The following is a 13986-nucleotide window of genomic DNA, read 5'->3' as shown; positions in this document are numbered from 1 at the left end:
AAAACAACAAACAACGCACTAGCAATATGCTGAGAATATTATTTGTAAAGAAAGGTTTTATCAAAGCTAATAGCACCATAGTAGGCTTGTGCGACATTTATGTCATATCTATAGAGAAGCGTCGTCAATCCGACCAGCACAATTTTTCAGTTTTAGTATTTTGGGCCATCTATCTAGAGATCCCCGTGAGCCGTGACTTTGCAGCTAGTAAAACGAACAGCGGGTTCAATTCCCGATCAGGTCGTGAAATTTTTGGGCTTAGTACTGACGGCGCTTATTCCAGAACATACAAAATGTACCAAATGTGACAGTAGTCAGTTGTTCAAAACTTTGATAGACCTCCAGTCCAAAATGCCCGTTAATGCGTTATTGCACATATGTCATGTAACATCTTTCAATACTAAAAATTCATCAACCAATGGTAATATGGTAGAAAAAACTCAACCTGTGGACAGACCTTGTTAACTAACTATCTCGTGTTGACTCTTGAAGAACAAGTGATAGAGAAATAAGTCCGAAGTCGGGTCTCCTGTCACAAGCCTGGAAAAAGAAGGAGTGCTTCTCAGTAAGCATCGCGGGACAACAGCAATGAAACGGTTATTGAGCAGCCCATTATAAAAGGACAATTTGCGTTGCATTGCATTGCTTCGCAGATATTCTTGTAAAAAAGCTATGCTATATATAGCAGTGGCACTTGCGACTTGCTAAATCCTAAGTGAACTAAGGAGGACAAATTTGGATGGACAAATTTATTACAGAATTCGAAAGGAATATCAATGAACCCGAAGAGTTGGTTAAACGTACGAAGAAAGATATCAGAGAGGGAGTCGATGAGATTTCTAGAGCAAAAGGTCCATTGGTGGCAAACACTATGCATCCACAGTTAGAGAAAAACTTCAACCTCGACAGAGGGTCGTAGGACGGGACCCCTCCGTGTCATCTCTACATTTCGATTCGCAAAAAGGGAATGAGCAGATCTGCTGGGACATTTTTCTGATCCGACGACAGCATCAAACGCTTCTGCACTTGATGTAAACGTCGGTACAAATACTATCTAAAAAAACCGGCATTCGTGTGAGCTGGCCTACAACCTATCCCTCCTTTCGGTCGCCAAGGCAAAACTGCATCTGCAAAAATTGTGAGGGTCGACAGACACAACATTGCCCAATGTGAACTCTAAAGATCCAGATACCAGAAAAATCGCGGAATCACACAAACAACCTTCGGCACCCAAAAGCGCTACGAGTGCCGTACTTTAAAGAGATGGTGGAAACCTCCGTAAACCTCGTCGTCCCTTCTAATGGTTTACCATCTTCTGTGTTTAGGTACTACGGATCAGCTGTCTGATTGTTCACATTATCTATCAGGCCGATGATCAGGAGCTGCCACCTTAAATTTGGGTAACTCTCGAATACTGTAAAAACCACGAATGGCGGAAGTACAACGTGCTCACGAAGGTCATCTTTATTGATTTCAAAGCAGCATGCAATACAGTCGATCGGGACTAGCTTTGTCAGATGATGCACGAACACGATTTTCCGGACAAACTGACGCATCTGATCACTGGCGTGCCTAGATTGGGGCACACTAGGGCAGGTACTTTTTTCTGTAAAACTTAAATAATTTCTGTAACCCAAAAGTTCTTAGTTTTTAATTCGGCCACCATTTTTGCGATAAGTAAATTAATTGCGTAAAAATAGTTCCAGTTTTAGTTACAAATTAAATTACAATTTTAGTTTCAAGCCTAATTTAAGGTCAGGCCAGTGTACTAGAGAGAGAAAAAAGACGAAGCAAAATTTACAATGAGAGTGCGCTTTTATTACACTCAAGTACTTTTTTTACACGGTTTAGTTTTTTGAGTATTGAGAACGGGGTAACTTAGAGACCATTCATTTATTTCTCAATACATTTGGGAGTAACTCGACATTCCTTACGTAGATTGTAAATAGTTTTTTAGCTGCGCCGTTTTCGAGTAATCGAAAAAAACAAACCGTGTAAAAAAAGACTTGAGTGTAGATTGTTTTGAATTCTCAACTGTAGTGACATATCATATCAGAGCAGAGGAGCGTTTGGTGCGAAAAATGTTAGACTGAATACTGGGAAAATTTCGATCTGCGGCTAAAAATATTGGGTAGTTTGTGGCAGTGGGACTCCAACCCACAATTTCTCGTTAGTACTCAAGTGCTTTACGCATTTAAACTATACCACACCCATGTATTAAATATTGTGGTTATATTAACCACACCCAAAAATTAAATGGCAAAGGCAAACAATGTTTCAAATACAACCTTTAAAATTATCACCCCTATTCTGTATTTCGAACGAGTCTTAATTTCGTTCGACTTGTTTCGAACGAGATGTTTGGCCCATTTGATTTTGCTGGCGGAAATTTCGTTCGAAAAAACTTTCGCTCGAAATACCAATCCGTTCGAAATATAGAATAGCGGTGTATGCCACGGATGTGGCTCGAAAACTGCCTGTCCGATGTGTTGAAAGCTAGATGCTTGCCGATGCGTCGCCAACGAAAGCCGCTGACCGAATGACGATGCGCAGTAAAAGGCATAGCATAGCATAGCATAGCAGTTCACTGGCGGATGAGTCGATGGATTCTTCGGTTTGTTGGCGTCTCGCTTGGTGAATTTGGATGTCTTCGTTGCCTTATCCTGGAAGCAGCAACAGCTGAAGCTCAACAATTTTCGATCGGATTTTATAGGGCGTAAATTAAACACAATCATAAGGAAGCTTAACCCATAGCTCATATCGTATATATTTCTGTCATCCATGCTAGGGAAGCACTGACGAGGGAAGGCAAAAATATGACAATAATTCAATTTTTCAATGATGCGCATTGAAAATCAACTGTTTTCTGTATTTTCAGTATTTTCCAAATCGATTTGCCGATCAATTGGTGTAAGTATCTTGGAAATCTATTGAAAATTGACTGAATTATAAGCCGAAGTGTGAAAACACATTTCCAGTTTAATGACGTCATTTCCAACAACCAATCACGAAGCGAGGATGCTGGTAGAACATAGGTTCATTATTTTCAATTTTTCAAAAGTTCAACGTCAAGAATCTATACTTTTCTTCATTTGGACCAATTCTTAGAAGATTTTCCAATCGATTGGTGTTAGAATATTGAAAATCGATCGGGAAACCACTAAGCTATTAGCGTTCAAAACCTGACCACTTTTCGAGAAATTTTTTTTTGGAATTACCCCCTATGCCAGCTACCTTCCTGAAAGACGTAGTCCTACGTCAAAAACTGATGAAATCACAGAAGAAAACTTGACAAAAACTGAACAAACGGGATAGAAAAAGGTTTTTCTTTATTACCCTCGCACGAGAGTAAAAAGTACAAAAACTGGTATGAAAAAAAGAACAAAGGAATAGTGTGATCATTCCCGGTGTTGTGGTTAGCATTCTCGCCTCTCACGCCGAGGACCCGGGCTCAAATCCCAACCAAGTAAAAGTCACGAACTACCCAAGCTGTTAAATTGACTTTAATGAAATTAAAAAAAAAAAGAATAAAAAACGTGACATGCATGAGTGGGAAAATGGAACATGAAAAAAGAAAAGAGTGCAAAAGAAGCAAACGGGAGAGAAAAAGAAGGAAAACGAGCTTCAAATCGAGAAGACAGTATAGAAAATGATAAAGAACGGAAGAGTAAAGAAGACAAATGAAGGAAAAGAAGGAACAATAAGAATAAGAACAATAGCAATAAGAAAATGAAGGATAAACTGGACAGAAAAGGAGAAAAATGAGACAAAAAAAGAGGGCAAATGAAGTGAAAAAAATGAAAACGGAAGGCAAAATGTAACGGAAAAGTAAAACAGAACGTGGCAGAAAACGAGGAAACGCTGCAAAAGGGTGAAAAGTTGATTTTTTTCCTACCGTGTTTGGCTTTCATTTTAGCACTATTGTGACTTTGGACCTTTTGTTCGTAGGAATACCTTCCATAATCTGAAACTGTCCAAAGTTACTCATGGTTTATTATGATAAAAATAACTTTTGTGTGTTGGCAAACTCCGACATAGTTTCTTCCGCAAAGTTGTAGAAACTATAAAGGCAAACAAATTTGCTGAAGAAATTAGTTAGTTAGTTTTATAAACGAGGCTTTAACCGTTGTGGTCATTCGCCTCGAAGTGAGGGCTGAAGAAATGAGATTTCTATATCTTTCGGGTGTAGAGATACAAAGCATTTCTTTGGAAGTTCTTTAAAAATTAGTTTTATATGCATAGCTTTTGTTGGTTGCATTTTACAAAAACAAATTAGGCAATTATCGAAATACCCAAAACATTCGTCTCGGAAAATGGTTGCAAATCCCTTGGACCTTTGTTTACAAAGTTATCGCTTATTATAGCTTTATTTTTCCTTAACTTCACGATCCTATTGGATAAAAGGGAGCAAGTGGATATATCAAACTAGTGCTTAACCAAGTACTAGGTACTACAAACTTGATGTTGATGTTGATGATATGTTTGACGTGTTTTGTGTACATCAGTAGTTTAACGCACGTACACTGTTAAACCATTTCATAAAATACAAAAAAAAACAAGTGAATTTATAGCATCCATAAGCTTCTAGAAAACGAAAGGAAAACAATACATTCACAGAAAGTTTGATAAAGATTAAAGCAATGCAAAAAAAAACTATTAAAACATGACGATGACTTAGTAAGTAAATGTCCTAGAGATTTGCAGTCTTCTGCAAAAACTTGTGATTTGATTGCTTCGATAATTGTCTAGAACAATGTGTTCTGGTAAAATGTATTCAATAAAAGTTCATTATGAAAAATTACTTTTTGAAGTACTTTCTAAGAAAATGCTCTATAGTTCCGCAGCGGATAAAAATAGAAATGATATTTTTTCAGTAAATTTGCTTGTTTTTATATTTTCTACAATTTTGCTGAAGAAACCTTGTCTCTAACTACTAACACAAAATTTTTTTTTTATTTTACTATAGTAAGCCATGATTAAATTTTGATTTTTTTAGGTTAGGCGGGGTATTTATACGACTAAAAGTGCTGAAGAGCCGAAATGCTAAAATGAAAGCAAAAGACGCTAGAAAAAAGTTACACTTTTCACCCTTTTGTTACCACTGTGCACTAGACATAATAAGAGGAACAGACGAAAACAAAACACGGTATTTAAAATGAGGAAAACGTAAGAAAAAAGACTCAGGTGAAACACGAAAACGGAATAGAAAAAAAAAGAGAAAAGGAACAGAAAATGTGCAGAAAACATGAAAAACTAACAGAAAAAGAGAGAAAACGAGATAAGAAAAGAAATAGGTAACAAAAAACAAGAGAAACCAAAAGGGAAAAGAAGAACAGCTTGATAGGAATAATAAAATAGATAACCCAAGCAACAATGTGAGTTTTATTGTACTCTTATGGCGGTTGTCATGACCAATTTTAGTATTAAGTGCCCACATGAGTGTACTAAAACCCAAATTGTTACTTGGGAAAGAAAATGAAAAAAAACGGGAAAATATGATAGATAATAGATAGAATATAGAAAGATAGATGAGAATAGATGAAAAAGCGAGGCATCAGAGATAGGAAACGGAACAGACAAAGACGAAAAACAAGAAAGAAAGGAGCTAGAAAAAGATGAAAACCTAAATCGATAAAAAAGGAAAGAAGAGAAGAGAAAAAACGAAAACGGGAAAGAAAATAAAAAACGAATGGAAAACATGCAGAAAAACAGGATTGGAAACAGAAACACGGGACCAAAAAAACGAAAACGGGAAAAAAATAGGAAAAAGGAAAATAAAGTGTAATCAAAAACCAAGAGAACGGTACAGAAAAAGAGAAAAAACTGAACAAAAAGTGAAAAAACGGAAATGGAAAAGAGAAAAAGAGGGAGCAGAAAAGGGGTAAATGTGTGAGAGAACACGACGAAAAATGTCAATTCTAATTTGAAGTAAAACTGCGAGTCAGCAAAAGTTCTGTGTCGATATCCGATTTGTTCTCGGTTATTCGGAAGATCTACTGAGACAATCGGAAAAAAATTTAAGCATTCTTCGAATTCTGCTTTAAGTCAGATTTCACGTTTAATTTCAGCTAAAATTCACAGGCCAAATTACTCTCAATTTAAGACCATTTTCAAATCCAGTTTGAGTCCAATTTCCAGCTCAATTTGAAGTAAAGTTTCAAGTCCAAATTAGTCCAAATTCAAGTCCAATTTAGTGTCAATTTAGTGTTTATATCAAGTCCGATTGCAAATCCAATTTCGACTCGAATTTCAGGTTCAGTTTCAAGTCTAATTTTTAGTCCAATTTCAACTTTGAACCGGTGTTTTTGTGATAAGTAATATAACAGATTCGCCATCCTACGATTATCACGTTTTTCAAAAGCAAAACATTCTTCTACAAAGCTTAGATGCCCCACCTTTCGTTTATGTATGGGCACGTCATCACTAGGATCAGTCCTACATTGTATCATGTGATGTGTTTTGTGCGCATCTCGGGGACTCGAGTCTCTTTGAAACGCGACGAGGATTGAAACAAGCTGACGGCTCATGCATACTATCCAACATCGCTCTTGATGTTTGATGCGCTTCGAACGAGAAAAATAGTCTAAAAAATTAACTGTTATTGAATTTAATCCACCCATGTAAAGCATTTTCAGTATCGATATAATTTCCACTTTACTTTATTGTCGAAGTCGAACAGGACATCAAAAGGCCCATTGAAAACAAGCAACACTTAATTGCAATCGTGCTATACATCTTGCAAGTTTTGTATTCTAAATATCGGACCACTCTGGTTTACATACACAATTCGCACCGTTATTCAGTATTTTCTGTTATCATCACGAAGCACGAAAGATCCGTTGAATGGGAAAACCCGCACCCAATAACCAGTACAGAGCCCAATTCGGAATGTAGAGAGTCAGTTTAAAGTGGAAGCACTTTAAATCTCCTTATTAATTAGAATTTACCAGTACCACTGTCCACTACCACCGGTGTTTTCCTCATACGTAAACTGAATATTTCAACGTGCTAATTAAGCTAATTTGATTTTTGAAATTCTGCATTAAAGCAAGTGCAAAGTTAAGTAATTGTAATTGTATCAAAGAGGAATATATTGACAACAATATCCATTATTGACGGTCGTTAAAATTCACCACTCTTTCCTACTTTTATGGATTATTGCATATTACTTTACCAACCGACACAAATTCCTAACAATCCCAGTCAGTCGCATGCCGTCCGTCTGTCGGAATATGATCATACAGACGAAACCCTCGCATTAAATATTCATCCGACCAAAACTTACCGGCTCTGTACCCGCTACCGGTGGCTGCTGCCGATGCTGCAGTTGTGGCCTTCAACTTGAGACGGTAGTTCTTGACGCTCGCCAGTGCTTCCGGCTGGAAATTCGGGACCGTCGCGCGCCGCAGTACAACCCGACAGCTGTAGACACCATTATCTTTGGCTGTTGCATTTTTTATGTGCAGCTTCCGACGCTGAAAATCGATATGCGCCGATTTGGTGAGCCGTTCGTTGTTCCTGGCGAGAGAAAGTCAAAGGAAAAATATGTTTGTTGAGGCAAATTCCGGTCTATTCCTGGGCCTGGGCTGGGCGGTGGTGGGTGAATGGAGACTCTGCAACAAAGGGTTTTTGCTCTACGGTGCATTAGCACTTCTATGGCGGAAGCGAATGGACGTTTTTATTTGGGGAAATCGATCAGCTTACTATTTTAATCAAGGATTATGGAACAATCACAGTGAATTATTCCTTTTATGTTAATTAAAAATTGTGAAAACTTATTCTGCCTCAATACCGTTGCTTTTTTATACCTTGGTTTGAAAATATTCATTTTTCACCGATATGTGAAAAACAATCTTTGCTGATTTGGCAGTGTTTTATGTGCAATTAACACGCGAGTGGAGAAGACAAACATAATTACAACTGCTCAAACGTAACACTCAATTAGTTGGTAGACAATTAATAACCGAATGTATATATACATTCAATCAATTATTATGTTCGGTCGAAAACATATGGAAAAGCAAAAGCATAATATCCTTTTTCCTATCACGCTGGTGTTGTTTGGTTTTTCTGTTTTCAATAACATTTCTGCACGTTCCGAACGTAAACGTTGTTATATGTCTACATGAAACTGCATCATCGGCTTACCTGTACCATTCGATGCGAGTTTCGTCCTCATCTCGAGCACCGCCGGAACTGCTGCCATTTCCGATGTGACATTTCAACACGATCGATCCACCTTTTTCCGATTCGTGCTTCATCAGCTGCACCACCGGTGACGAGGTCCCTGTAAAAAAGAAGAAAAAACATAAAATGACGATTGATTCGTTAGCGATTTTCCAGATTTAATTCAGTGTTGCGAAACACCAATCTACGGTAGCCAGCCACCCAACGGTACCGTTTCGTTTATCCGATGTGGTTGCATAAAATAATCTTAACTGTTTTGACACACTTTACGCTGGAACGACTTTCTGACTGGTTGCCTGACTTCATTACCGTTATCAACGTTTATGGGAAAACTTCTTCATCCGAACCGCCTTCCCGCGATAAGGTGAAAACTGTTTTCTGCCATCTTCCCTGCCGCGTGATACGCGAGGAGAAGTCCTTCGAGCGCCAAAGAAACTTGAAACGAACTTCCGAAGCAATAAAAACGTATTGACCATCAATTGAATAAAATTTCATTTTATCTTATTATACCTACCTCCTCTCTATGCCACTATATATCTCTCCACATGGGTGGTTCATGCTTCGTGCACTCAAAGCTTCCTGTAGGTTACAGACTCCTCCTTCGTAGCAGCTTTCTTTTTCTAGTCATATTTTTTTACGATCTCACAATTGTGGAATTGGTTTTGACGCATGTACAACAGTACATGCATCTTTCTGAAGTAGTGTTGCCAAAAACAGTTCATTGCATAGAAAAAACTTTGCCTGTTCGTTGGAAAAATATTGTCATAAATAATGATGACAGTAATCAATTGGGCAGAGCGTTTTGGTGATTTTGGCTACCACCGTTTTTCATTCAAGTGGAACTGGCAACTTTAAACCTCCGCCTTGATTGCCTTCAGATTCCTGTACAGTTCGACTTATAATCAATCCCCGACCGAAAGCTACGGCGTGCTTCTGGTTCCTTTCGACTTCCAGCTGTTCGTTTAACGCTGCCGAACAAAGCAAACACATGACTCGAGTGCCGCCTCAATCGGAATCTGCAAAGTTCGCTGCCATTTCCCAGTCTATTATGGCACTTGTTATCACCCACTCTGGCTGCTTTTCAGATGCTGCAATTGTATGGTATTTGTGCTTGAGCACTGTCAGTTCGATGATTCTCAGTCGATATCCAATTATAGAAAGACGGACTTACGTTGTGGCTGCGCTGCGGCTGCGGGGAATAAGAGTAAAAGCTTGTGCATCGCGCTGCGCTTTTCACACAGCAGGACGGACGAAACCGGGCGCGGTGGGACCTTGCAACAAGCGAACGCTATAAGCGAAGGAAAAGTTTATTTTTCTCGGTGCGGTCATCTAGGGTTGCTTGGATTTTTTTCTTCTCCCGTCAACTTTGTTGACTAAAGTGGACAACCTTCGCAATCCCACTGTGTATTGGAAATATATTATTTTTGCCTTCCAACATTTCTATTTGGTACATTATCGGGAGGGGCTGTGTGCCATTGCTTCGCATGGCAAAGATCACCGCGAACTAGCATTTCCTTACTGATTGTGATGGGTTGCATGTTCACTTGTAGGTACATATATATAGATGTATGCATAATGCATAATAAATTGAAGTGGACAGTGTACTTAATTGAGTTTCATTGTTTCCTGTCGTTCCGGAAAACATGTGATTGGAACTACAGGAAATGAGCTTAGCAGAGGTATCGCTTCAACACTGTTGCTGGTCCTCTTGTAACATAATAATGAAGGTAGATTTAATTGCTATCATCTTGTTTCGAATTCGATGCAGTCATCCTAAGAAAACCACGGTTTGAAAATACCCTCACACTTTCCTTTGTTTCTGTTTGGTTACAAAAAGCAGGTCATTATCTTTAATTAACAGATGAAAAATAACTCCTGCATAATATTCAGTGCTTTGAAAGGGAGGCTCAATTTGGTCCGCTTTTCAACCCTGAAAGCAATGGGCGCACTGAAAAGAAACAAACACTTTTGCAAGGAAACCAACACCGGAAAAGATAAATCACAACTTTTCCCACGAGCAAATATTAATTGGTCATTTACCCTTACAGTAATTACCGCATCGTTTGCGCAAAGGGATCGAAGCGAAGCGAAGGCAACAAGGACTTCTCTCTTGCCGCAACGATGACGAGGCGGGCGAGGTTTTTGTTGAAGCGAATGTTTCAATAACTTTGTCGTGCTCGTGCTTGCGAGAAACTTTTCCAATGGATAGTGCACCGACATGACCTAAATACTGGTTCATACTGGCAGGCTCCGCTCATTGGCCCCGGTATTCGGTACATTTGACCGCACTCGTTTATTGGCGTCATCATAAATCACTGCACGTATTATGGTTTTGCAAGGGTTGATGACCGCCATTTATGATAATTTATATGAGAAATATATATAAAATGTAGTTTTCTCGGAAAGGAATCGCGAGCAGTAGTAAATTCTAGTAAATTAGAACTAACCCAGTTCAACGTTTATTTTGAGAAAAACTAGTTTCAAGGATGCCTAAGAAGTGATCAAAATATGACTTTTCGTTTCAGTTTCAGTTAAATTTGTTAAATGTCAATTTGTAATTTTTTGAAATTGGACGCTTTTTATCATATTGAACCTCGTATCTTTTTAAAATATTAAAATTCAACTAAGAATCTCCCAGCAATTTATAATTTGTGTTCTTGCATAGAAAAACAGTACTTCTGTCATCATTAATTATTACAGTTAATTATATCCAGGGGGAAATGCCAGTTCACATTATAATTACAGCGCATCGATAGTCTTCCAGAGATTTCGAAAGCGTCGTACACTGGAAGAAACACACCACTGCTGGCTGCACAGCAAGCTGCATAAAATTCCCTAATATATTATGCCCCACACCTGGGACCTGGGACCGTCGTCTACAGTGCTGCAGTTTGTTTCACGTGGCATCCGGACTTTCTCTAAAGCCCAGATAAATCTGACGGAAAAGTTTGTCCCGTTCATTACGCATGCCACCTTCCGGACGACTGATGACTAGACATTGCAAACAAAGAAAAAGTTGCTCCATAATAGACTGCGGCAGTCCGATCTTTTGACTATACGAGACGGGAGCTGGTAAGCAAGATGCTCTGGGATGGGAGGGCAGCCAGCAGAGGCACCCATTTGAAAATCATTGCCGTCGTTGACTAGACTAGAGGGATAAGATGAGCCAACTGCACCGTACTGCTGCACTCTGCACTCTCTACTACCACTACCGGCCGAGTAGGGAAAGAAGCTACACCGGAGAGCTTTAATTAGTACACTACATTGTGCAAGGAAGCGAAATATTCCTCAACCTCAACCGCTGCGCTGGATGCATGCTGGATGGAAGTCTACTTAAGCTTGGATTGCCCCCGAGAGCCAGTGGCGGGGCGGTTGAATGAATTGCTTTCAAAGTTCTGGAAACTGATAATAACGACAATGTTTGTGAGTTGTCATATTTTAAATTAATGTATGTGACATAAATGCATGTTAGAGGAGGGATGCTGCAGCTTTAATAAAAAGTGTTTAACTACTTGAATCGGCGAAAACCTTGTGAAATAAAGTGGCTTTCTAAAATTTGTTTGTCGAATACTGCAAAATAATTCAGTTCAAACAAAATTTAAGTGACTCGGTTGTCAAATTGGTGTAATTAAATTACAAACAGCTACCGTACCTAACTATGTCATTAAAATAGACATCATTCAGTGGTAATTAAAATCCAATCAATATTCTCCAGAAACTTGTCAGACCAGCTGCCAACTAAAGATAGAGTAAATTATGTCACTAGTCCTTTCACTTGATATCCTGCCAGCTGAGTTTGTCGTTTTTATTAACCCATCAGAAACCCTTTGCGTTTGAATGCGCAACTTTGTTAGCATCGTGTAATATTTTCCAAATATTTCTGCTACAAAATTTGCACAGTTCGTTCCTTGTCGAAGTTTATCTTCCTCTTCAGCTTTGTATAGATTTCATTACCGAACACAAGCTAAAGGATCCATCTCGGTTGGATTTTAATGGGTCACTTCAAGACACCAGCCAGCCGCTTTCTTCATCCGGCAACCGAGAATGGCAATTACTTAGCATAAACCAAATTGTAAGTGAATCCATTCATTCCGTGTCCGAGTCGTGCCAATGGTTTAACCACTTTTGCCTGATTCCCTCTACCCGACCAACCAGGCCAGGACTCGATGATACCGTTCAGTCGGGTCGGTTCAGAGAAGCCGACAGAGAAGGTTGGTTCTTCTATGTTAAACCATAGTGCGAAACCATAAAAGACTGTCAATCGGGAAGACATCGTTTCGCACTACCATAGATATGTAGGTGCTCAAGTGGCAAGCCTCTCTGTACAGAGCAGGATGAGTGAAACACATAAAATGAAGTTAGCACAAACGTACCGACTATCGCATTCGATCGGGAAAAGGTCATAAAGGCATCTTGTCTTGGAACCTGTACGTATGCGTACGTACGTACATACAGTTCGGTTGTTCGTTGTATGGAAACTTGATATTCACCTGCAAATAATGTGGAAGTATTTTTACACAAAATAGAGGTTCCAACAACTAATTGACTGCCAATAGTTGCACACCGTACTTGACCACGAAAATTACATAATGAACTAACCCAAAACCTCTAACGAAAAGTGTTCATTTCTCAAGTATAGGTATTACCAAAAGCGTTAATCCGACACAAAAAAATGCCATAGAAAGCGGGGTATCGTGTTTGAAACGAAACATATCAGAATATTTTTTTTCCTGGAAATGTCTGCAAATCTTATCAGAAAACCAGGAAAAATATTATCTGCAAAAAGGTTTTAGCAAACACAATCATTTAGACTTATTTTCGCTTTTTTAATCTATTCTATTTACGTAAAAATTGTGATTTTGGTAAGTAAAACGGTAATTTATACAAAATTTGATTTGCTGGTTTTGAGAAGTTTTTACGTTATTGACATTTGAAAAAACCATATTTTTTTAGAAAAAATGCCTCTAGCTTAAGAACCGAAGGAGATAGCGACTTGATTTCTTCAAACAAAATGTGCGTTTTACATGCGTGTGAAAATGCTCAGAAGGCATAATTTGTGAGAAATAAACACGAAAAAAGATATAAAGAAAAAACGGATTGTTAGGTCCACCCCGACCAAAAAACTTTAAATAACCCCAGCCCATCAACCATAAGAGATAGAACTTTTATTTATTTAGCAAAGTTACTTAAAATTTAATGTTCTTTAACTTTGCTACTGCTATTAACATTCTATTCAGCTAACTTAAGCCATAAAAAGTTTATTATTTGCGCTCGCTTACTATGATGGTCACCCTAATGTCATATACACAAAAAAATGCGGAAGTTAAAATAACAAATTTACTCCGAACATACTATATACCTAGGACTAATGGTTTTAGAGTAATTACTTTTGTCCACCTAGATTTGGGTTTCATCCCACGGTGCGGCGGTGTGATTCTCGCGTTAGAGTCGTGAGCTCTCATTTAAACCGTCTTTTGCTCTCATTTGAACAATATAGTGACTTCGCAACTTTTGTTCGTAGGAATACGTCCATAATCCAAAACTGTCAAAAGATACTCATAGCTTAGTTACTTTACTATGATAAAAATAAAAAAATAGCTTTTTTATGTTCGGAATCACAGACATAGTTTCTTCATCAAAGTTGTAGCAAATATGAAGGCAAACAAATTTGCTGAAGAAATGATATTGCTATCTCTTTCGGGTGTATAGATATGGAGCATTTTCTTTGGAAATTCTTTAAAAATTAGTTTTTTCTTGCTAAGCTATTGTTGGTTGCATTTTACAAGATCATATTGTTCT

General features: G+C 38.4%; 1 protein-coding gene across 1 annotated transcript in view; it reads right to left on the bottom strand.

Annotated features, from left to right (window-relative positions):
- Positions 1–13986, bottom strand: part of LOC128738846 (tyrosine-protein kinase-like otk) — an 80062-nt gene that overhangs the window by 3193 nt on the left and 62883 nt on the right. The window contains exons 4-6 of the mRNA XM_053834279.1: positions 8149–8287; positions 7286–7518; positions 1092–1100 (exon numbers count right to left, since the gene is read on the bottom strand). Of these exons, the coding sequence (XP_053690254.1) occupies positions 1092–1100; positions 7286–7518; positions 8149–8287 (381 nt within the window). The remainder of the gene's footprint in view (positions 1–1091; positions 1101–7285; positions 7519–8148; positions 8288–13986) is intronic.

Source organism: Sabethes cyaneus, chromosome 2, assembly GCF_943734655.1.
Source record: "Sabethes cyaneus chromosome 2, idSabCyanKW18_F2, whole genome shotgun sequence".
NCBI classification, from domain to species: domain Eukaryota; kingdom Metazoa; phylum Arthropoda; class Insecta; order Diptera; family Culicidae; genus Sabethes; species Sabethes cyaneus.
The sequence above is the reverse complement of the archived record's forward strand: the minus strand, read 5'-3'. Positions and strand labels throughout refer to the sequence as shown.